Source organism: Halichoerus grypus, chromosome 10, assembly GCF_964656455.1.
Source record: "Halichoerus grypus chromosome 10, mHalGry1.hap1.1, whole genome shotgun sequence".
In the NCBI taxonomy this organism is placed as follows: Eukaryota; Metazoa; Chordata; class Mammalia; order Carnivora; family Phocidae; genus Halichoerus; species Halichoerus grypus.
This window is the reverse complement of record NC_135721.1, coordinates 31,550,041-31,574,865: the sequence shown is the minus strand read 5'-3', so window position 1 is coordinate 31,574,865 and position 24,825 is coordinate 31,550,041. Positions and strand designations below refer to the sequence as shown.

Genomic DNA, 24,825 nt, shown 5'->3' with positions numbered 1-24,825 from the left:
TTTGCTGGCACCTGCTGGAGTTTAACTGCTGGGGCTTTTCAGCCCCACTGGGGCCAAGGGACAATGAGGAAAGGAAATTTCCCAGGGAGCAGAACTTGGAGAAGTCCACATGGTCCACTTCGCCTGGAAGGAGAGACAGCCTGAGAGGTAGATGCTCACCATGTCATGGCAGGCTACCAGTTTGAAAGGGTGGCCAGTGACATGAAAGAAGGTCAGGGGAAGAGGATTGGGGTGGACATCTCAGAACAGGGCCCAGTATGGGAGAGTATTTGTGTCCCACCAGAATGGTCAAGAGTAGTAACTCTTGTTCTAAGGTTCTAAGTACACAGGTGGAAGTTTGCCTGCCCTGTGCCTTCCCTTTCCCTAGCCACCCTTGCTCAGTGGCCTCATGGACAAGGTGGCTGTGGTTTCAGGAAGGGAAATAATGTACTGGCCCAGAAGGATGTGTCACCAAGTGCCACTGCCACCACTGATTAACTTTCAGCATCAGTGACCACCCCTGAGACTTGTTATGATACACATTCGGAAGGAAAAGTATAGTGGGGACCCATTCCCTTGTGGAGAGGGCGATGACTGGGCTTCTCTGGAACAACTATTCATTCTAGATTTGGATCCTCCAGGCCAGCAGCACCTTTCATGGACTTACCAAACTACCTTATCTGTGGTCGTTTATTTCATGCAACAGTGCTTCCCACCAGAGCTCAGTTACAGTGATGGAAGTGAGACCATAGGCCTATGCTCATGGGCTTTCTCACCATATACGCCACCCCCTGAACAGAAGGCCTTGTGCTAGCAGTGAGAATTCCCGGAGAGGCTGAGATGCCTCCCTGCAGGACGCTGTGTGCGCTGTGATCCAGTGACCAACAGATGGCGCTCTTTCTCCCAAAATCAGAATAAAGAGACCAATGGGTGAGAATGGGAGGGGTACTCGTTACCGTAGTACCTCTAATTAAGCAGGCAACCGAAATGGAACCCACTTTCTGGAAGGGTGGCAGAATAAGCGTCGGGTCTCAAGGGTCAGCAGGGACAGAGGGCAGCATTCAGGGTCCACCGTCAGGGGTGCAAGCTGCGGTGTGGGTGTCCAGCAGAGGCTGCCGGGGGTCCTTGTGGCAACAATCCCGTCATAGGGTTTGCATGGTGTTCCCGGTTATATGGCCAACCGGACAGATTTTCTGGCCCTCTTGAGCACCTTCATGGATTTTAAAAATGAACTCCTTTTCTTCTAAGCGACCCGAAGTGGACTGCTGATCGCACCTGGGAACCCGCACACCTAAGTTTCTAAGCACACTCATGTGCGGGTACTGTCTGTGTCAGTCTCACTGGAGGGTTTCCGGGTGGTTTGCATTTTCCCTTTCGCCATATTTTCCAGGTCTCAATTTTCATGTTTTGGCCTCAACGATTTTGAACAATACGGTATTTTTTACTCTGTGCTGAAGGCTTGCTTTCATCTTTCAGAGAGAAAAATCACATGTGGGGGTGGACATCTTTGTGTGTGTCACCAAGATGCAGCAAATGACAGATAGAAAAATGTGTTTCTTCAGTGACTTGAATGACAGCGGCAGAGATCATCAGATGCAGTGGTTCTAATTATCTTAGTGTATTTCACAAGAATTAAATCATGGTTTCGGGTTCTGCTAAAGCATCTTTTTTTTTTTAAGATTTTATTTATTTATTTGACAGAGAGAGACACAGCGAGAGAGGGAACACAAGCAGGGGGAGTGACAGAGAGAGCAAGAGAGCACAAGCTGCGGGAACAGTAGGAGGGAGAGGGAGAAGCAGGCTCCCCGCCAAGCAGGGAGCCCGTTGCGGGGCTCGATCCCAGGACCCTGGGATCATGACCTGAGCTGAAGGCAGACGCTTAACCATCTGAGCCATCCAGGCGCCCCAAAGCATCTTTAATATCAAATGCATAAGGCAATAAAGCTTTTTGAGGATTTTCCAAACTTTGAAGTTATCTTCTAGTTGTAGTATTTTATGGTATTTTCCCCCCCTTTGGTACAGGGCGTGGCACATAAGAACGATTACTATTTCTTGAACTAATTTGCACTGGCTCCTGCTAGAGAGGAGCAAATAAATGCTTGTGATTCTGAGGACAGTGGATCAAAGGGACACTCAGAAAGCCATGCAAGAGACGGACAGCTGTCAGGGGGGACACCTACTTCCTCTATGACCTAGAAAGCTAAGTCTCATCGGGGATTCAAAATGTATTAAGCCACTTTAGTTGGTATGGTTAGGGAAGACCTCTCTGAGGAGGTGGTATTTCAGTTGGGGTCCGAAAGATGAGCATAAACAGGCTATTGGGGCGCCTGCGTGGCTCAGTCAGTTAAGCATCTGCCTTCAGCTCGGGTCATGATCCCAGGGTCCTGGGATCGAGCCCCGCATCGGCCTCCCTGCTCAGCAGGGAGCCTGCTTCTCCCTCTTCCTGCCGCTCCCCCTGCTTGTGCGTGTTCTCTCTCTGACAAATAAATAAATAAAATCTTTAAAAATATATATAAATTTTCAAGAGGAACCACTCACTTGGATATAAGGTAAATATGATTGTTCAAAGAGCTATGCAGGAAAGCCTTTGGACTAAAATTAGGTGAGATGGAAAGTCTTCACAGAGAAATCCTGGTCATTAAGAAATCTCGTGAGTCTTTTTATGCATGTTATACCAACACTATATCCTATAGTGTATGTAGTGTAGCTTTTTGTATTTTCCTATTCTTTCACTCACTCATTTGCTCCTTCATTCACTGAGCTATCAAGCATTGACTGAGTACTTTGTGTCAGGCTCTGGGGATGCTCCTTGGTAGACTGGCCTTGCCCGAAATGCTGCCTTGACAGCTCTCAGGAAAGAGAGGCTGGGGCGGGGTGGGGGGAGAGGGTGCCGGCCATAAGTCTGAGTGCAGGAGAGAGAGGATTATCCCTGACCTCTGGAAATAGAGGGATGAAACCACTCCCTGAAAAAGCTCGACCCAGAAAGATGAAGGAAGTCCAGGAAAATGTTTGAGTGACAAGCAATGGATTTGTTGGGAGTTTAAAGAAACAACTGAAAACATGCCTAGGTACAAGAGCTCAGCTTTCTTTGTCTTTCAGTTAAATTCCATGAATTTATCATGTTCAAGAGAATCAGGAGATTTGAAGTATAATTTTGCCATCTGAATGCCATAATCATTTAATATTGTCAGTTTCATCAAGTTCCTTCAGCAAGTAACTGCTTTCTCGGGGGTTTAACAAAGGAGAGCAATTACTCCAGGTCCCCCCCCCCCCCGCCATCCCCCTCTCTCTTACTCATTATTTCTACCACTTCATGGTCACACTTCCGACGCCCTTTTGTGACTCTGCCCTGGACACCTGGACACCTCCACACTCTTAGAGATTGCGTTCATCTTGGAAGAGTGGGCATATTAACCACGTGTTCTGCCCGTATGCCCCAAATGCCCAGTACTGGCCTCTTGATATTGACATGGAAACCAAGGAAAATAAATTCACTGAGCCAGAAGTTTTTTGTTTTTATTTTTGTGTAACTCAGATTATACGACTCTCCTGCTCAAAAGCCTCCAATGACGTTTCATTTGACCTGGCGTCCCGATCTGCCTTCTAACCTCATCTCTAACACTCTCTTGCGTTCTGCCCCCCTTGCTGGCCCTGCAATATGCAAAGCTTCGTCCCATTTCAGGCCTTTACACTTCCTGTCCCCTCTTCGGGGACACTTCCTCCCACACCTGCATTGTTCAGGATCTCCGCTCCAATGTCCCCTTATCAGGGAGGCCAACCCTGGCCTCCCTAGCTCAATGAGCCACCACCTCACCCTACACACTCTTCTCACCAGCTCGATTTCTCTTCATAGCACCTTCCTCCAGCACAAGAGACATGTTTGTTTATTGTCTGTCTCTCCAGCTCCTGAAGGGAGTGGCTTTGTTGATTTGCTCACTGATGATCCCCTGCACCGAAGTCAGTCTCTGGTACACACTAGTCACTCAGTATAGATCTGATAAACAAATAACCACACGCAGGTTACTTTTCATGGTCATCTGCCAACCAAGTGAACAAAGCCATAAAGTTCCCGGATGCTAGACCCGAGCTCCCCTTTGCTTCAACCAAATCCACACATTCCAATATCACAAAGAAAAAAAGAAAAAATGTTGACTGTTATTCCCTGAAGGAAGATTTTTTTTTTTTCCTTTTTTCCTTTGTGACATCGGGATGTATGGAATCATGCAACGCAGAACCAGCTGCTCAGTCGTTCCTAGGTAAAAGCTTGACATTTTCTGTGACACCCTTCTTGATTATGTAGGCGTATCACAGACCCACAGGCTGATTGCTTTAAAAATAATGAAATTACACTAACTTCCATCTTAACCCATTGCTTTCTTCACTCATCTGGCTCCCTGCAGTAACTGGTATTTTTGACAAGGCTGAGAGAAGAGGGCGTCCACATGTCTGCTTGGCGCGGCTCCACGTGGTTCTCGCGGCTCTGCCCTTCAACCCAGCTCACTCCACCTCCCACATTCTTCCCTACTTTGCTCCCATTCTCTTGAAAACCATTCTCTACTCCTGTGAACACTCTTTAAATTGTTACTTTATTTGGAAAACCCTTTGTTTAAGAACCCAGCTCATCCTTTGACTCAATACTGCATTAATCACTCGTGTTATCTCCCCCAGATTACCTTTCACAGTTGGTTTAATTTCAATTCCCAAGTCCATTTTATTTGAGAAACATGTTGGCATGATAGCGATTTACTGTATCACCACAGAGGCGTATAAAGCGGAGAGGCTAGTGCCCCATCGACGTGTTTGCAGGAATACACATACTTATACAGATATGTGGACCTCAAAACCCACAGAGCTCGCTTGCTGCGGACTTAGACACCTTGCCAGAGACTGGCCGAGAGATGCTAGGTTTCCTCTACTGTCGACAGGGATGAGAGCCAGAGCCTCCACATACCTCCCAAGGCTGTCTTGACATTTTATTGTGAAGTCACTGCACAGGGACCAACCTCTCAAAGAGAAACGGAACATGACGTGCCCTCCTTGACGTGTACTAAGAAGCTGGCAAGATATCCTTATATTGACTCGGAGTCAGATAGCTTCATTTCATTGTTTGTGTCATTTACACGCTGTGCTTTTAAAATCAGTTCACATTACAAAAGATGAGTTCACGTTCAACTTGGAAAAGAATATAAAAGTTTGCGGAGGTGTTCAAAGTATTTCATGGGCTTGTTACGCATGCAGCATGGCCTACAGGAAAACCCATCAGCTCCCGCGTGTCTCCGGAGGCCCAGGAGAGATGATTGACTTTCAGGAGCACACAGCTACATAGTCACGAAACAAGGACTAAAAGTCCTGAGTCTCGGAGTTTCTAGCCTGTCTCTAACCACAAGACTATCTAGCCTTCTTTTTGGAGTAATTGCTCTTGCTTTCACTGAATAATTTTTAAAAAGCCACGAGGGATGCTTTCACAGGACAAAGTAAGGAGGATCTACCCACTTAAATATTAATCTTTGAGCAGACCCATTGACATGGGAATTTCTCAGAATGTTCTGTGGACGCAGTGCCAGGAAGGTAATTAAAATTGCTGTCATACCTTTAGGCTACTGCAGAGGACAGGAGCTCCTGAAGGTCAATCAGTAAGGAGAGGTTCTGTGCTTATAAAAATAGGTCTGGCATTCTTTACAGAATTACAAAGGGCAGTATGTGCTTGGGTTTAGAAATGCAGCTCCTTGATTAAAAACTGCAGAGCAGGGGCGCCTGGCTGGCTCAGTCGGAAAAGCATGTGACTCTTGATCTCAGGGTTGTGAGTTCAAGCCCCGTGTTGGATGTAGAGATTTCTAAAAAATAAATAAACTTAAAAAACTGCAGAGCAGTAATTTCCAAGGGGAACCACGAAAACCATGGGGGAATGTTAATCTATCTAGATGTATAAAATCTGGGGAGGGGGGGAGCTCAAATATGGTTAGAGAGGCAGGACTGGTGTTTGTGCCGGGTCTCCGGTAGGATATGGATGCTGTGTGGGAAAGTAGAAAGAATCACAACTTTGGAGTGAGGAGGCCAGAATCCAAACCTTGGCTCTGCCACTTAGTATTTTAGGGGAAGGTTATTTAATCTCTATGAGCCTTAGTTTCTTCATCCATAACATAGAGGCAATGAAAACAAGACAGAGGGGCGCCTGGGTGGCTCAGTCGTTAAGCGTCTGCCTTCGGCTCAGGTCATGATCCCAGGGTCCTGGGATCGAGCACCGCATCGGGCTCCCTGCTCCGCGGGAAGCCTGCTTCTCCCTCTCCCACTCCCCCTGCTTGTATTCCCTCTCTCGCTGTGTCTCTCTCTGTCAAATAAATAAAAAAAAAAAAAAAGAAAGAAAGAAAACAAGACAGAGTTCATGAAGAGCATGGCCCGGCACTGAGGAAATGCTGTCAGTCCTACACGTAGCATCTCATCAATGCCCAAGAGACAGGACTGGAGAGGATTCTGAAAGTCAGAACTTTCTTTTCCACTTCTTATTTATATCTAACATTTACAAGGATGTAGGAACCCTCGGAACCGAAGGAATGGGACTCCAGCACCATCCTTTTGGAATCAAGTGCTTGAAAGAGAGAGGTGGTTTTTTGAGCACCAATGGAGTCCAGAAGTAATACAAGCTTTGGTAGAAATGAGCAAACCTCAATGATCTCTGCAGTTTTCTGGGTTCTTTTTGTGCTCTTATGCTTAACAGTGTCAACCGGTGTGATGAGATGGGGTGTGTTTGTCATGTGGGGCATGAGTTTGAAGCCCACTGAAGCCACTGCTGAGTGAAGTTCAGTTCAGGCAAGTTTCTAAAGGATTTATGTACTCATCACAGCCAACTTGACTGACAGGCAAAGCCATGAGGCTAAAAATAAAAGGTATTGTATGATTCAAGAACTAAACACCCTGATCTTGACATCTGGCTGTGATTAAGGTACCTATTGTGTTCTGGGAAGGTAGGCGAAGGAGTCCCAGACCCTTCTTGTCCAGATCTAGCAAGTCCTCCATGAACCTGTTCTAGCAAGGCTTCCATGTCCTTTCCAGAATTCCCAGAGAATGTCACTTCACATCTATGCCAATATTGAGGGAATTTACCTCTAAGGTCCTGTGTAGATTGAGGACATGTCCTAAGAGCCTGAGGCTACAGTTCATCCATCCTCACAACCCACACTTAAGGCAGTGCATCATCGAAGTCTTGGTCATCCCAAATGAGCAGATCATGGGGCAGTGGTCTGTGCATCTTGTGCATGTTGGCAATGCCGGCCTTAAGACATGATAGGAAGCATGGCCATACCTGATGGTATGATGTGAGCTGAGGAGGCCAGTGGGTGACATCTGTCTTTTCCACTAACTCACAGTCACTACATGCATTCCCCTTGTGGCTGAACCGAAATCTTCACGTCACCACTAACTGATAAAATCCACACTCAGACTGAATAGTGCAACTGGCATAGACAGCTTCTGGAGAACAATTAGAAATTAAAGAGTTGAAGCTGGCAGTTGGATCAGAGAGGAGGTGCATTGGGGACCATATTCTGACCTATAGCTTTTCAGTCCTGGGCTCTACTCAGTTAAGGATAACCACCATCCTATGTGACACTGGGTTTACCATGACACTTAGTATCTCTCCCCCCTTTCAAATCCTTACCCCTTTTTGTTTTGGTTGGGTTTTTTTTTTTAAAGATTTTATTTATTTATTTGAGAGAGAGAGAGAGAAGGCACAAACAGGAGGAGTAGGAGAGGGAGAAGCAGGCTCCCCGCTGAGCAGGGAGGCCAATGCGGAGCTCGATCCCAGGACCCTGGGATCATGACCTGAGCCGAAGGCAGACACTCAACCGACTGAGCCATCCAGGCGTCCCCCTTATCCTCTTTTGAATCAAGAATCATTATTTCCTTAGTAAATAACCTAACTCTAAAAACTGCTTAATTATCATCCTTGATAATGTCCCTTTCTTCCCCCTCTCCATCCCCTTTACCAGCAGGTCTTGTCAACTCCATCTCTGAAATATATCCACCCTCTCGTCTCCATCTTCACGGCCACCTTCTTGGTCCAGGCCACCATCGTGTCTCCTGGACTCCTGCCACACTCTTCTCCTCAACTGACTTCTCCACCTCCACTGGCTTCTTCCAACCCATCTTCCATCCAGCGGCAACACTGACATTTTAAAACGACAATCAGATCACATCACTGTGCTTCCTTAAACACTCTCACTGCTTTCCACAGCCGGAGTAAAACCCAGCCTCCTTAGGGCGGCCGACACAGCTCTGCCCTATCTCTACGAACTCACCAGCTCCACAGCCCCCTTGTTCTCGCCTTTCCAGCCCCGGGGTCTTCTCTCAGTTCCTGTCTGTGGAGAGGCCCAAGCACAGCCTGAGAGAGCAGAGAGCGGGCAGTATTTTACCATACATGCTGGTGGGGAGGAAAAATAGGGAATAAGAACAGAAAAGTATCTTATAGCCAACCAATTTATTTACCTTTTATGGAAGCTACAAGAAGATATATGCTAATAGGTTTTAGAATAAGTAGAAATCTTGCTTTGAAGGTTGGCAAAATATAGGTTATATATGGGCGGGGAATATATTGATAGCCAAGTTCCCAGTGTGATGGGTTACCCTGAGCATCTGCAAGCATTTGTGGTGTCCTGGAGCAAGGACAATTTCCTCTCCTTCCAATCTAAGGACAAGGTCCTGGAGAAACTCAAATAATACAATTCAAAAAGGGCTCCTGGTCAGTATAGCTATTTGCATTCAAAGGAAGTCACGTTTGAAGCATTCCTTTCAGAATTCCAATTAGAGATTTAAAACATACCCGCACATAAATGGGAAAAGCTTTAAATGGAGGTGTAGAACCATATTGAGGTTACTAACTTAATACTGTTTGAGCCATTAAATAAATGTTCCATAGTACTTGGTTCATAACACATTTCAAGTTATGTCTGGGCTAGTTTGGGTTAATAGTCCCTTTAATTATTCTAATGAGGCTTACTTGCTTGCCAAGCTATATTCTCATTCCATTTAGCCTATTATACTACGGTATATTTTTTGATGGGCTCTCTACAATCGGTGCTAAGGGGACATCTGGGGAAGATGAAAGTTTATCTTTGTGATCTGAATTCATGCATTTATTCCGCAAAGATTTATGAGCACCTACTGTGTTCCTAGGCTGAGCGCTAGAGACAAAACACACACACAGGACACAGTTTATACCCAGGTAGGGGTGAACAAGTGATTACCATGCAGAGTGTAACTGGCAATGGGCAGGCTTCAGAGGTGTTGTATGGAAGCCGAGACCCAAGGAAAAGTCGAGCCAGGCAGAGTGGGAGTGGGAGCCAGGCAGAGTGGGAGTGGGAGTCCCCAGCAGGGGAAGCAGCCTGAGCAAAGATGGACGTGTTAGCATCCCAGATGCACCCACCTTCACTGGGTAGTTCATCCTGACCTTGTAGCCTTCTGAGTCTCTAGGATCCTAGGTTCCTCTTCATCTTTAGCTCACGTAACCTTAAAAGTCCAAGAACCTGGGTTCCTTAACTCAGGTAATTGCGGTCTACCTGTGCAGTCCACCTTTGTTGTTCTCAGTTTAAATTTCAAATGGGAAATCTTTGCGAGGCCACACCCCCCCAAGTTAAATGTACTTTTTATGTAACTGAGGATAGATTCAAATAAGAATGATATGAAGTGAAATGTACAGCCGATGAAAGTATAATTCAAAAGAAACTTTTTTTAATAACTGTATTGAATTACTTTAATCCTGGGCTTATGAAATCATTTGGGGCTTGAAAGGGTAACTTTGATTTTTACTTGTACTTTACTGCATTTTACTAGAATTTTACTTGTACTTTACTGCATTTTACTACCTGGGTATAAATTGTCTTGTTTGTGTTTTGTTTCCCGAAAGTTTGTTCTCCTTCACTGATGTTTCCTAAGGGCCTAGCATTGTGCTTGGCACCTAGTAGGCACTCAATAAATATTTGTTGAAAGGTATAGTGACTTTTATGGAGAAATTACATTCTGTGTAAGTTTCCTACATCATGGACTCTTGACTATCAAGGGTCCATAGTACTCCAATGAAAGAGGGCTTGGGGTTCCCTCAGAGTGGCCTGCAATAGTTCTAACATTGCAAACAAACCAAGGATGACATTGTTACAAAGGAGGGGACTGTGGGGCTTATGATGATCTCATTAAGGTTTTGGATAAAGCTCTCTTTTTTGGTATATATTGTCTATATATGGCAGATGGACATGACTCTTAGTCTACAATCCCAAGTGTTCTGTAAATCCACTTCCTAGCCCTATCTTGCAGGAGTTGGGGGAAATTGGCCCTCATTCATTACTGGGGACATTGACACACAGATTTGCCAATATCCCTGAGCCTTCCAAGGGTCAGACTGGCTAACACTGAGAAGTCCATTGTTTCAAGGGCCTCAGTTTCCCTGGACGCCCCACACAGCTGTCCTCTCTGTGGTCCTGATACCTTTAGGGAGTGTGCTGCCCAGCTAATCACCTGGTTGCCATAATTTTCTCTTTCAGTCTCTGGGATGCCCTTTGAGTACTTTTAGCCCACAACCTCAGTCCTCAGCCTATCCTCCCTTCTGGATCCACTGCATTCCTCACTTCAATGAGCTCAACCACCTCTGCTTTCTGCCCTGCAGAAAAATACCCAAGGCAAAGAAATACAGTCTGGGCATGGCATGCAGGTAGAAGTGGGACAGAGAGAACTTAAGAAGAACAAACAGATTGTCTCAATAAATTATTCTGCTCCATGCCATACTGAGCGGCCATTTCCATCATCCTTCATTCATAAGCCAATGAAGAAAACACCCCTTAGAGAAACCCAAGGACTGGGGACCCAATGCCTGACTTTGGCAAAGTTTGCTCACACTTCCATGACAGTAAATAGAAAGCAAGGAAGGTGGGGCATATCACTCCTTGCTCTGAGCTCACTTCGGCTGGAAGGCAAGGAGGCTCTGTTTTTGCCAGCACTCATTTGAATGTAACTGAACTCCCCTGGCTTCTGGGCATCTTTCTGGTGTGTGAACCCTTCAACCTTCTGTCACTCTGAGGCTTTCTTCCATTCTCACCTCAAATCCCTAGGAAGCTTCTCAGAAACTTCAAAAGTCACTTACTCAGACACTGCTTTGGTGGTTGGAATATAAATGTTGAAGAGTCTTGACATCCTCTATGGGGATCTTTAAAGAAGACTTCAAAGAAACAGCTCTCCTGCTTTGAGAATTTCCCACATAAGTAATAAATGAAAATAATTCCCCTTTCTATATGTCTCTGATCTCATCCTGAGCGATGGGTTTATTAAACAGGCCTGAGAGATTGCCGGGTAATCTCTCCACAGCTCTTGGGAGCTTGTGTGGTCACCGGAATCACTGAACTGCTCTGAAAAGTCTCACGTGACAATATGTGGACACTGTCATTTGCAAGTCAGGCTTTATGTGTGGGAGAGGGGCGCGGGAAGGGGTGGGTGATCCTTTCACAAGTACCAAGTCAGTCTTTATAATAAAGGAGAGGGGCCCCTGGGTGGCTCAGTCGTTAAGCGTCTGCCTTCGGCTCACGTCATGATCCTGGGTCCTGGGATCGAGCCCTGCATCGGGCTCCCTGCTCCTTGGGAAGCCTGCTTCTCCCTCTCCCACGCCCCCCTGCTTGTGTTCCCTCTCTCGCTGTATGTCTCTGTCAAGTGAATAAATGGAATCTTTAAAAAAAAAAAAAAAAAGATTATAATAAAGGAGAAATGGATCTTTCATGAAATTAAAATCTGAAACAACGTCTTACTTCTGGATGTGGCATCTCCCCTTATTCTACAGAGCATCTTTAGCACACCCTGTGTGTAGGGAACAGGATAATGTTGGAGTTAAAAGGAGAAACTTGGAAGTTAGCTGGTGCCAACCCTTCTATCTAAAGATAAGGAAACACAATGGAAGGATTTTAACCTTTGTCCTATACCCCGACATAGGAAAAAGGACTGAGAGAAAATGAAGCAAACGTTCTGAGCCTGATCCTCGGCTTCCTTATCATAAAAAATGGAATCATTGTACCTGTCTCATAGAGCTTGTGAGAAGGTTAAATGAAATCATGCCTGGAAAAAAAACCATACCCCAGTTACTGGAACACATGAAGTGCTAAATAAATGTTAACGGCTGAGGAGACTACTGCCCCTCAGGCCCGGAACAGTGGCTCTCAAACCCAGCTGCACAGCAGAACTTTCTGGAATGTTGTTTCAAAAACGCTCAAGCCTGGGCCCAGCTGCAGACATTCGGAGTCCCCTGGCCTGAGGAGGGGCCCAGTTTAGGTGTGGTTGAGGAATTCACTAGGTGATTCTTAAGGTGCAGCCAAGATTGAAACCCCCTGGCCCAGGAGATCCAGGGACAAAGGAGAGACCATGTATCCTTAGCACTAGCCTACTACCAAGCAGACGGTAAAGGAAGAGAGAGAAGAAAACTTAAAATACCAAGGTAAAGGTTTCTAGAGAAATTTGAAAATGACATCTTTTGTCAACAGCAGGTTAGTCACCAACCTAATTGAAATAAAGCAATTAGTAAGGCTTAATAAGTCTTACGGAAACAGTAGAGTTGCCCTCTGTCCACAAGGCTAAGGAGACCCATTGCCACCCCTGAAAGAAGACACACCCAAGTTAACAAGAGGGCAGTCATTTAATGCAGAAATCCAGTTAACAGAGACAGAGGTTAAACAACAGGTAAGACATTGAACAATACTGCATAGTGTCACGGATTAGCTCTCAACACGGTTGGTCTGTTTTCCTTAGGATTCGGATTCTAATACGAAGACAGAGAAGAGACTTCAGCTGAAAATAAATAAATAAGGCAACAGAAGAGGAAATCTTCCTGTTGACAAGGAACATCCACAAATAATGCACAGATATCTGGTGCTGACATAACAAGACACCCTTAGGACAAGTTCCAAAGATACCGCATTGAAAACTGAACAAGCATGGTACGATGACAAGAAAATTATACTCGCTTTGTTATGAATCCTTTTGCAAATAGAAATGACTCTCAGGTAATTGTTATATACAAACTCTCTGAAATAAATGGCAATCATACAAATTTTTTCCATTGCAATTTCCTCTTTTTTCTAAACCTAGAAATGTTCCATGGCACTGCTCCCTCTGTCTCACAGTCAAAGCATAAATAGTCATTAAAGCACTTGAATCCCCAGTAGTCTTGTCCGTAGAAAGGTATGGAGGTCTTGCATGATTTTTCTATCAGTCATCCAGAAGGGGCTGGCAAGCAACAGGTTGGAATGTAAAAGACCGTTTTGTGCTTGGGATCCCGACTTGAATTCCACCTTGTTCCTCTCAGGAGCCGTCCACACCGTGGACGGGCCACCAAGCAGTGAACTTGAGTCTGGACAGTCATACCGTGGAGTCCCTGCCAGACTTTAGATGTGCAATCTTGGTCCTGCTAATAAATGGATAAGCGATGCAGAGACCTCCAGCTGCCACAATAAACCCTAAACTGCACCAGGCGCAAAAGATGGACCAGCTGTAGCCATGTTCCACGTCATCAGGCAGGCTATAAATTAGCTTCGGGAGCCGGTTCAAATCATAGGCAATACTGGCAGCGTACGTGCAGAGGGAAATGGTGCAAAATATCCCTACAAATAAAGCAAAGGGAATAGAATGATTGGTTACAGTGTTGCCTGCTACAAGGCACAGGCCAGACAGGCCTTTGTGAAAATCAGGTCAGCCGATGAGGTGCTCACTCCAAATTAGCAAAGGATCTATAATTCTTGCACTGGAATTAACTTGAATTCATTCAACAAACACTGGCACAAACTTCATGCGCCAAACTGTACAGTAAGTATTGGAGAGTAAAGAACACAGGAGAAGACTCTGATAACTTGAATTATTCAGGATTATCTTGCTGGGATGGTATGTATATTTGAATTTATTTTTGGTTTTTGTTCTTAAAACAGCGAAATAAAAATTCTGTTTTTAAGGAAAAGATCTAGAATCACTCACACCTAATACCAAACAGTCTTCATTTCCCCTTGTTCTATACCTGATGTGACACATTTTTATATAGTTGCAAGCATCATCCAATGTCTGTTTTCCTTTTCAGCTACCATTATCGTTAGTATTCATCATGTTCCCTGTAAATAATATTTTAAATGAATATTTCATGTGCTAAATTATGTTTTAAGGTACAGAGCATGGCACATACTAGGGCCTCAACAAATCATTGTGGGTTTTTTCAATGAATGAATAAAAGCTTTTTTAAAAAATTTATTATTATTTATTTATTTGAGAGAGACAGAGAGAGCACGAATGGTGGGGAGGGGCAGAGGGAGAAGCAGACTCCCCACTGAGCGGGGAGCCCGACATGGGGCTCAAGCCCAGGACCCTGAGATCATGACCTGAGCCTAAGGCGGACGCTTAACCAACTAAGCCACCCAGGAGCCCTGAATAAAAGCTTTTAAATGATACAAATTAAATCCAGGATGTTGGAATTGACATAAAATAGCTGAGTAAGGAGATCACATACTTCAATCATTCAGAATATAGGAGACAATTTGGGTGACATAAAGAAAGTGGACAGACCCCCAATTTTACTTTTTTGTACCAACACATATATGTATAATTAATTGTCCTTCCAGAACACTAAAACCAGGACTGATAAAAATTTCCCAAACACAGTATTTTTAGTACTTAAGTGATGCTCCAAGGATATAGATGTTTCTGTTCCACCACAGTGGACCCCTAAGGATGCTCTTTGGGATGGGCAGGGGATCAGAAGGAGGCCGTTGCAGGAGATGGGTAATGAAAACAGAAATGCACACCCAATGAAGTACTGGAATGTCCAGTTTGTTCCAAATCCTCTGAATCTCTTCTTCATACTTTGGTTTATCCCGCATACAATGGAGGTTGCATCTATTGGCTGGCAAATTGCTCTGGGGATATATTGGGGATATATTGAACATCTCCATAGGTAACAGAGACACAGATTTGGGGACTAAAAAGAGAGGGCCAGAAGTAACAGATTTCCCCTGATCTTTTAACAGAGCTCTGGGGATCAGAAACACTAGCAGAAAACCAAATTCAGAGCAGGCAGCAATTGGGAGGAAATAAAGATGACCTCAGTGCCATTTTTAAGTGCCAGAATTCTGCCTGCACTCAAATCGCCTAAGGGCACATTGCCTGAACCCTTTCCCAAATGTGCATTTCGAAAAGAAATGTTTCAAATTAAAAGGACACTTGATCTGCGATAATCTGATATTTCCTACGCTTTGTCTAATTCTGTTTTTTAAAATCTAAAGTGATTCTGTTTTTCCAAAAAGGATAAAATCTTATCTTCTGAATTCCTGCTCCAGATTATTATGGCAAACATATCACTTTGAGTTTTCCAAAGATCATGATGGAAATAACTCTTTCATAAAGGAACGGACTCGTCAAAAAATAATACTCCTCTGCTTTTTTTCAAACCCTGTGAAGAGCAAATGTTCCTACATTTACATGAATGCTTTCACTGGCACCACAACAAAGACAATATTTATATATAACAAGGGCCTTCTAAGGAATGCTAGTAATAGAACAATAAGGCAGTTAGAAAAAAATTGATCTCTGGAGTATCAACAGGTAAAATATAATAATAGAACAATGACCCGATCACAGGAAAAACAACTCTGTTCTGCATTCAACTGTCTGCACAGAGCTGAATGCCTAAAAGCAAGGCTTTTTACGAGTAATGTAGTTTTAATGACCTCTGATAACTTGAGTTCAAACTAAGACTTTTAAGCATCCTTTGATGTCCAAATGCATTGAGCTGAGATGTAGGAAATGTGTATTCTGGTCCCCAGATCTACTGCTAATCACTGTGCGACCTTGAAATTACCTAACCTCTCTGAGTCTTAGTTTCTTCATCTAGGGAAAAAAAAAAAATGGGGGACTTGGTTACTGAAAACCCTTATATGTCAAATTCCTGTGATTCTGTTATTCCAAAATAAGGCATGGAGCAAGAACACTCCCCCATCCCACCCCTCCCCCAAAAAGAAGAAGAAGAAAGCCATGTATATACTATACATGCTCCCTTTGATTTTATATCAAACGTTGATTTTGTTAGCACTTCTCCCTTGCCAACCCCGTAAAGTTGCTTTTGGTGAAATGAATTTTAGCAGAACACCACCAGTTCACACGGAATAGAAAAGGATTATAAGAAATAAGCTAACCTGAGGCCTTAACCAGAAGGATGATTTTCTCTGCCCTAGGTGTCATGAAGGATTGTGCCTTCGTCTGTGGACCTCAGGGTCACTGTGCACGATGCCTCTGATAGAAACTTCTGTCTCTGACGGAGTTGCTGAAACCCCCTAAAGCTAATCGGTGGCCCACCGTGAGCAAAAGTCGGGCACTTCATGTCATGCTTTTGCCACTGACCTCACCCTTAGATCCATCTTGCCTCCCAAACCTGATTGCTCCTTTGTCTTATTTGTATCACTTATTTCTATTTATTTTATGGTGATATATATGTATCTCTGTCCCTTGAAGTTCTTTTTGGAAGAGGGCACTTGTCAAACCTTGACAAAAACCTGCCTTATTGTCTGTTGCCTTTACTCACTCTGCTCCAGGTTGGCAGGGTTATTATGAGCCCACAAACATGCCCCCATCCGCCCTTCACCCTTCCCACAGATGCCCTCATGGGGGTGCCCTTCGGTGACATTTTTAATTCTTCCAAGACGCTTTCGAAGTTATTCTGAGAAAGAGGAAAGCAAGAAGTGACAAAAAAGCATAATATGCAAGAGTTCCTCTCTGTTAGACCCTCACATTTCTCAGAGAGTTTGCACAGAGAGCTGCCACAGCTATTATTGTGGGATGGGCAGGCCTGTTTCTGATTATTACCAGGAAACATACTGAGAGGAGAGAAAGCATTGTTTCCAACTTGCCCAACAAGATTTTGTAAAAGAGGCCTAACCCACTCAAGATATTTTAAAAAGGAAAAAAAAAAAAGCCTCACTTCAAAGACACCAAGTGTGGTTTAAATGAGGAAAACATCTTTGCTGTAGCTGGATTATTAGTCTTAGGTCAATGTTGATACTGCGGAATTCTATTTTAGCTCCATATGCACATCTCGCAGTGCTCACATGTTTGCTCGGGCTGCCGTCACAAAGCACCAGAACCTTAGGTGGCTGAAACAACAGAAATTTTCTCATGGTTATGGTGGCTAGAAGTCTGAGATCAAGCTACTGGCAGGCCTGGCTTCTTCCGAGGCCTCTCTTCTTGGCTTGTAGATGGCCGTCTTCTACTTGTCTCTTCACGATGTCATCCCTCTGTAGCTGTGTCCAAATGTCCTCTTCTTGTAAGGACGCTGGGCATATTATAGGATTAGGGCCCACCCTAATGACCTCATTGTACCTTAATCACCTCTTTAAAAGACTCTGTCTCCGAAGATAGTCACATTGTGAAGTACTGGGGTTTAGAACTTCAAGCATAGAAATTTGGGGAGGGACACAACTCAGCCCATAACATCGTATTTGTGTGCAGTCAATATATGAAGTATATTTCTATTTCTTTTATAGGTCTTAGCAAGATTTTACTATTTTTAAATGTTACTTAATCAGTTATTCGGCAATTAGTTATCAAGCATCTACTACGTCCCACCCCGGTCCTGATCTTAGAGGTGGTTTAATCAGTCCTCACTGGTCACAGCTGTGATTGGTTTGACGTCGCTGTGATCAGGAACCCCAGGTGTTCTTTCCATTCCATTTCCCAGAATGCATCTCGGGGCAAGGTAGTAGACACCCCCTAGACTGAAGTTCCACACAGATCCTAGTAGTGCTGAGCACGTGGAGTCAACAAAACCTGCCAAACAAAACCTGAGTTCTATAACACGTTGAGTTCTACCAAACTAAGGATCGGGTCATCCCAAATTACCCCACGTAGGACTTACCCAGGGAGCAAGTTATTGCAGATAACACAGCACATTTGTCAGTAGCAATCCAGTTAATGCAAGGTATGGGGCAGGGTATGAAAAGGTAAATAAGGTATCGCCCTACACTCAAAAAGTTCAACATCTAATGATCCTTCCTGAAGATCCACGAGGAGAGAGGTCGCCTCTCCTGCATTCTTCTCCTAGACTCTCCTTCCCTTCTGCTCACTCCCTGACCAGCCAGGAGCCCCGGCAGCCAGCAATGATACTCTTCAGCCCAGCTTGAATCCTAGGCTGGGTCATGGTTATTGCCGGTTAGCATCTTCAAAAGAGTAAAGAGTTACTGGTTCTGAAAAGCCCTGGATGAGACTACTTTTCTTATATTAAGAAGCTTTCCACCAATATTCTTAATTAGAAGATACAAGGATTTTGCAGAATTATAGGGTTGGAAGGGATCTATCTTTTCGGATCAGGATGGAAGTAAATTTATGCAGCCATCCCAGATCATCAACCCAATTTCCTTCCCTGAACTCCTCGAGGTGCCCGTGGCCAACTGGCGAGCTGTAATTAGGGTAACTGGGCCCCCTCTTCTGACCATCCTCCTCTGATGTGCTTAACGGTGTGAAAGGAGTGGGAACTGCTTCACCCTGGTTAGCCTGCTTGATAAATAACGCAACTGCAACACCCAAAGGCATAAGCATTGATTTTTTTTTTTTTTCACTCCTTCAAAAGATGGCCTGCCCATCATCCTGGTCTCTTTGCTCTTCCAGCAAAAATGCCTCATGCTACTTTCACACAGATTGCTCAAAAAGCCATTCCTAAGTTGTCTTTCCTAAATGAATGGGCAAGAAACAGACAAAACTTTAAAAAACAAAATAGAAGATCCACAAACCGAAATTATTAAATCCAAAAAACATCCCATCTTTCCCTGAAAGATCGCAGCAATCTTATTTAATGCAAAGCCTGACCTGATGTGACATGAGGCTATTTATAGTCCTTATTGATCCTGCTTAGTGTGAATATTCATATGTTTTGCTGCAGAAATGTTAATGGATTTGATTTCAGACCCTGCTGAGGGTGTTAGATAATATAAGATCTATGCACCATATTTACCTTTCTAAAATGAAACTTAAAAATCCTGAATTCCAAAACACACCTGGCTCCCAGTGTTTCAACTCAGGCACTCAGGAACTGTGGTTTTAGGTCATAATCAATGGATAACCTCGATAATTCCATATATCTGCTATAGTGGTTTTCTTGTGTTTTTTTTTTTGTTTTTGTTTTTTGTTCATTTGGGGTTTTTTGTTTGTTTTTTTAATGCGTTGAAGCAAAGGAAGGGATAGCCGACCACGGGTGTTGACCGTCCCTGAGCTTTGCTGGGCAGCCTGGTTCCTTTGAGAGGCCCCAGGGGAGAGGAAGGGGGCGAGCACCAGCACTGCTGGTCCACATGTGGGTAATCAAGAGCTGCCTGCAAGCAATAAGGCAGAAGGAGGAAGACTGCTTCAAAGTTTCCATTTTAACATCTCAAACTGTCACATCACTGATGCTCTTCATTGAAGGTTTGGCTAATAAGTTCAGGCGGAGAATGAAGATGCCAGCGCATTAGAAGCGGCTAAGTTTAGCATCAGAAATCTGTGGGAGAGATGCTGACAAGGGCTGCTGAAGACACTTCTGCTTAATTAAAATCAATTCTTTTAACCCTTCGTTGCTCTCCTCTGCGGCTACCACACGTGAACATCCTCCAGCTAATTTATCTCAGGCAATGGATTCTTGTAGTTACCCGGTGTTTACACAGGAAAGGTAAAGGCAGTATTTAAAACAGCAAAAAATAAAACAAACCTCTCTAAACCCAACAGAAAGGGAACAGATGAGCACAACACAGCATATCCACTCCCTGCAAGAGCAAGTAGGTCTCCTCTGTGCTCACCCCGGGCTCAAAAACCACTCTCCTCTCATCTAAAACCAGACCGGCCCACGACCTTCTCAGGAACTCTCGCTAGCCCTGGCTTTTATGGCCCAGTGATTTATTTTACCGCTAATAATTGTTTTATATCTAAGAGCATCCTAAATTATTTATGCATTACCCATATTAAAGTATGTTTTAAAACCATCCCTAAGGCTTTCTTGTCTATAGCTCCCCTCATTTTCCTGACAAGGGGACGTGATGTAGGCCTTTCCAGGGTTGGGGGTCAGTGAATCTGCAGTTCTTTGATGAACACCAGGACACGAGTCAGGAAAATGGGGGCTCAGCTAATAAGGGGAGGGAAGAAAATGGACAAGATTTCTAATGACTATTATGCCCCAGCTGCGGCTTAAAGGAATCTTCTGGGCAGAAACACGCCTCTCTGCTTCTTTGCTACCCTGACCCACTCGTTCTGTCATTTGGGTTTTAAATGAGGCACCCAATGGCTAGGCCCGAGGGTTCAAATCCTCCTCCAAAACCTCAGGAACTAGAATTTTAGCCTCCTTGGGCTACAGTCCTAGTGTAGTCACCAAAATGTGAAGAGCTTACGTTGGTTTTCTGCTGAGACTCTTCGGGGGCCGTGTGATTTCCGAATGCTCCGTCGGGGTGCTTACAACGATGACCCATGTTACTCACAGGGACAGAAAGGGGCCCATGGCAGTTAGAAGGAAGGGTCTCTGCCTGTGACTTGGGTTACTCAGGCCTCAGGTTGGCTGACCAGAAAGCAAAGCGCCACCTACCTGTCAACCCTGAAAGACAGGCAGACAGAAAATGGTGTCAGCCAATGATGTCAGGTCTTGCTGCCTCCAGTTAACGTGGGCGTGGGTGAGGGGCCATTAAGTGAGAAGCGCTAGCAAACCCAGTCATGGTCACTTGAAAAACGGAACTCCAAAGAAGCAGAAATAGGCTTGTTCAAAATGGCTACATATCCAAAGTCGTATTAGCTCTGATTCTGAGTATGCTTGTGGAACTGTTCATTTGACATTCACTAATCACCAATACATTAATTTTTTTGGTGAAGGAGCAGAAGGAAAAAAGATTTCTTCCCTGTAGCCACCTTCAGTGTTAGCTGTCAGTTCAGCTCCTGACTCCTTCACTTGCTAATCAAAAAGACCCCAGTCATGTCTCCACACACCACCCCCCTTCCAATCCCCTGCTTTAAGGTCAAGTCTCTCTTCTGCTTAAAACCTCTAGGTGGTTGGGGTGCCTGGGTGGCTCAGTGGGTTAAATGTCTGACTTTGGCTCAGGTCATGATCTCAAGGTCCTGAGATCAAGCCCCACGTCAAGCCCTGTTCTGTGCTTAGCAGGGAGTCAGCTTGTCCCTCTGCCTCTCCCCCACAGTTCATTCGCTCTCTCCCAAATAAATAAAATCTTTAAAAAACCGGTGGCTTCCATTACCCTTAGATTGAAATCCAAGCCGCAATGCATCTCCCTGCCCTCCAGCCACACTGGTCTTCTTTCTGTGGCTCAAAATACACCAACCCATCCCTTCCCGTAGGGCTTGGCTCGCCCCACAGCACACTCCCAAGGGCTGGCTGCTTTTCATGATTTGGCCGGGAAATCGCCACCTCAGCAAGGTGTTCCCCGAACCCCCTAATCCACCTTGTTTGTTTTCCTCAAAGCTTTTATTACTATCACAAGTTCTTGTCTCCCCACGATGAAAACGGAGAAGGATTTTTGTCTGCCTTACTGTGTCTCTAGTACTTAAAGTAGTGCCTGATACATAGTGAGTCCTCAAAATCTATCCGTGGAGTGAAATGAATGAATGTTTTGTGTGTAAAAATGACCCCAAAGACACCATCACTAAGAGAAGTACTTTGAGTTGACTTCCAGCCCTGGGGGTGGTTGTGCTGATCTCTCTCTCACTCTCTCTCCCTCTCTCTCATGGCGAGCTCCCGATAAACAATGGCCAGAGCTTGCCAAGAGTCCCAGCCAGGGCTAGGGCCAGGGTGGAGAAACCAGGCCCGTATTAGGAACACTGTTGTTCTGTATCACCCACCAAAGCCAAATGGCCCCTGGTTGCTTTTCTCACAAGTGAAAGCAAACTGAGCAGAACGAAGCCAGCCGCATGCAGAGCAGCCTTCCCTTCTGCCCAGAGAGGGGTCTGAGGTGTTCAGCGTACCTGTCATGAGGAAAAGGAGTCCAGCCACGTGTTGGGTCAAGCTTTCCTCCCAGAAGAAACTGACCGTGGCCACGATGCAGCCACAGAGCAGGACGGCCACTGCCATGCCCAGGAAGCCGGCGGTGATTCTTCTCAGGTCTACTCTCGAAACACAGACATTCAGAATGGGAAGGAGAAACAGCAGAGTTACTGAAAACTAGAGAATGAAGAGCTTGGTGTACATGGTAAACACTAGTCAGTGGCACGAGCAGGCTTGGGGTCTGCAGGCTTGGGGTGGTCTAGGGAAGTCTCTCCCCAGGTCTCCCACCAGAGGACAGATGGGGTCAGAGTCTACCTTCTCTGCGTGCACGGACAAGTCTGGACCACGCAGAGAGCAGAGCAGAGGACGGTGCCCGGATCAACTTGGGTCATGGACAGCAAGTTACTTAGGAAACAGAGAGTGAAATATCTTCTCTTTCCTTAAAAGAGCAACGGGAATGCCGCCTACCACCGCTGCAAGGGGCTACACTTAATCTGGCTTCGGAGAAAGAGCCTACAAGGTATGCTGCAGTGAAATACAGTTTAACCGAGCGCCATGGGTGCCAGTTATCTTATTTGTCTTTGTCACAAAGACACAATCACGATCCCTAGGCCAGAAGCCCAGCCCTTCCCCCAGCTCTGAGGCAAAACCAAGATATGGACCGACGACAGGGACCCGGACATATTTTCACTCTGATCGCTACCCTACAGCAGCACTCTGATTGCCCACCCTCTGCTATTTAATTTCTTCTATTTTTCTATTTCCTTCCTTCCCTCTTTGTTTTTTTTTTTAACAAATCGAATTTTAAAAATTGTTAGCTAAATGTCTATGACCCTTCTTAAAATAGTAGATCCCAAGCATAGCTCAGCTGCCCCAGAGGCCAGTCAACAGCTCTGGGCCCACATGGACCATTCCTTTCTTTTAAAGGGGCTTCTCATTTCCAGCTCAGAGCATCTAAATGAAAGCAGAGCATCGCTGCCTAGAAGAGGAGGCACCTCAGGCCAAGGGCCAGGGGCTGTGATCATTTAAAGGGGCTGAGTTTAATGTTAAGAGGATAAGTCATTTTGCGACATCCACATCTGAGCAGAGGAAATGTTGAAATAGGTCAGCCATTGTTGTCTCAACTTCCTAAATTCCCTGTGGTTTAAGTAGTAATTCTATTGTCTACGACCATGAAAAGGCACTAGGTTCAGATATAATCTACGTGGGATTTGCATTAGTACCAGACATGTTAAGCTTATCTGGTAAACCTGGTACAGATCCCCAGATGTGACTTTCTTAGAAAGAGCTATGCATGCAAATACTGAAAATGTCTTTCTGTAAGAACCTCAAGAAAGATAAAGAGAACACTCAAATACTGTCTTGCTGGGCAAAAGCAAGCCACAGACCCCTCCAGTAAAGAGGCGAGGTTCTTTCTCAGGCTTCTATATTGATCTTTTCTCACCAGACTTAAAACCAGTGACTACGGGGCTTTCTGGACTGTTGATTAAGACAAAGAACTCCAAACACGCTCCTAAAGAATTCAGACGTAAGAACACTTACCCAAAACTCTAACTCAGATCTGCTGAGAAATGCTTGTTAAGATCAGCCAACAAGAAAGAATTTTCAGGAAGTCATACCATTAAGAAATAAACCACATTTCAGGCAATGACTTTCCAAGTCCTAAATTTGCCAATCCTAATATGTATAGCATGAGACCACTGCTAAAGCAGTATCATAAGAGCTTCCACGTATATGTTTGAGATTCAAAACAGTCTTTTGATCTGCAGAGACTTCCTCACAAAATGAGATTCTGCTTGGTTTTCTGCAGCGGCTTTGGGCACCAAACAAGATCCCCAAAGTCCTTGCTGCTTATTTCACTGGAAAATGACAACATCGACCTCTGACTAGGGTCTAGCTTTTTGCTTTCCTGAGTCATCTATCACCAGGCAGCATGAATCAACAATTTTCAGGTAAATATCGGCCCTCTTTAGTGTCACACTGCATGATCCTTTCTAGATTTTCACATTTTCCTGACAGTGAAAAAGAGCAGTTCCCATCATCGAGATATCCTCTAATGACAGACATCCTCTGAGAAAATTACAACATACACTCATAAAGATATTTTAGCAGAAATACCAAGGCCTGAGATAGACATGGTGGCTAAAATGAATATTGTATAAACAAAACAAAACTGAGAGTACCTAAGGTATAATCTCCTTGGTTTACTAAGACAAGTGGCAGAGCAGGTCCTTGCACCCGATGACTTGGTAAAGAAAAGATGCAGGAGGCCGTTTGCGTCCAGATACTGCCAGGGCAGAATCACACACTGCCCTGCCTCACAAAGCCTCAGGACTGACATTCACACATTCCCTCTGTAAACAAGTTTGACCGCAGCATAGTGAAATGACTCTCAGAGTCTCTGACCGAGTTGGATTGGGCCCACAGGCCCACAAAAGCTCAGCACAACATCTCTCGGTTCAAACCTGAGAGGGCTGGTGGGAATACTCTTTGTTCAGAAAGACACCATTTTCTCTCTGGCCCCTTCCCAGAAATACTCACGAAGCAGGTGCCATTCATCTTGCTGAATTGTCTTGGTTAAATTGAAAGGAATGTTTCGTAAGCGGATTGGCTGAGAAAAGTGGTACTTGATAGCCGTGCATCTCTGTGCAATACCTTGAAGGAAATAAGAAATGCGATTTACTAGTCTGGGCATTTGTAATACAATTCTGGAGACCTACGGCAGAGTACTGTATCCTAAACTGGGTTGAATGGGGGAAGGGATAGGAATCTCTTGATGACTCTCAGTAATACAGACAAGTCAGAGCAAGAAACACCTAAAACATGACATAATTTTTTAAATCATGTTTCACTTT

General features: G+C 44.7%; 2 protein-coding genes across 5 annotated transcripts in view; one reads left to right on the top strand and one right to left on the bottom strand.

Moving 5' to 3' along the window:
* THUMPD2 (THUMP domain 2 tRNA and snRNA guanosine methyltransferase) overlaps positions 1-9,963 on the top strand; it is a 52,188-nt gene extending 42,225 nt beyond the window's left edge. For 2 of the 3 annotated variants that reach the window (XM_036077374.2, XM_036077373.2), the window contains one exon: positions 7,965-9,963. Coding sequence is in view for 1 of the 3 variants with exons in the window: in XM_036077373.2 (XP_035933266.1) it covers positions 7,965-7,989 (25 nt within the window). In the remaining 2 variants the exon portion in view is untranslated. The remainder of the gene's footprint in view (positions 1-7,964) is intronic. The other variant, XM_036077375.2, reaches the window with a different exon arrangement.
* Positions 9,964-12,618: 2,655 nt separating this feature from the next.
* TMEM178A (transmembrane protein 178A) overlaps positions 12,619-24,825 on the bottom strand; it is a 48,426-nt gene continuing 36,219 nt past the window's right edge. For both annotated transcript variants that reach the window (XM_036077378.2, XM_078056221.1), the window contains 3 exons: positions 24,512-24,625; positions 21,952-22,089; positions 12,619-13,601 (listed from right to left, as the gene is read on the bottom strand). In XM_036077378.2, coding sequence (XP_035933271.1) covers positions 13,360-13,601; positions 21,952-22,089; positions 24,512-24,625 — 494 coding nt within the window. In that variant the 3' untranslated portion in view covers positions 12,619-13,359. The remainder of the gene's footprint in view (positions 13,602-21,951; positions 22,090-24,511; positions 24,626-24,825) is intronic.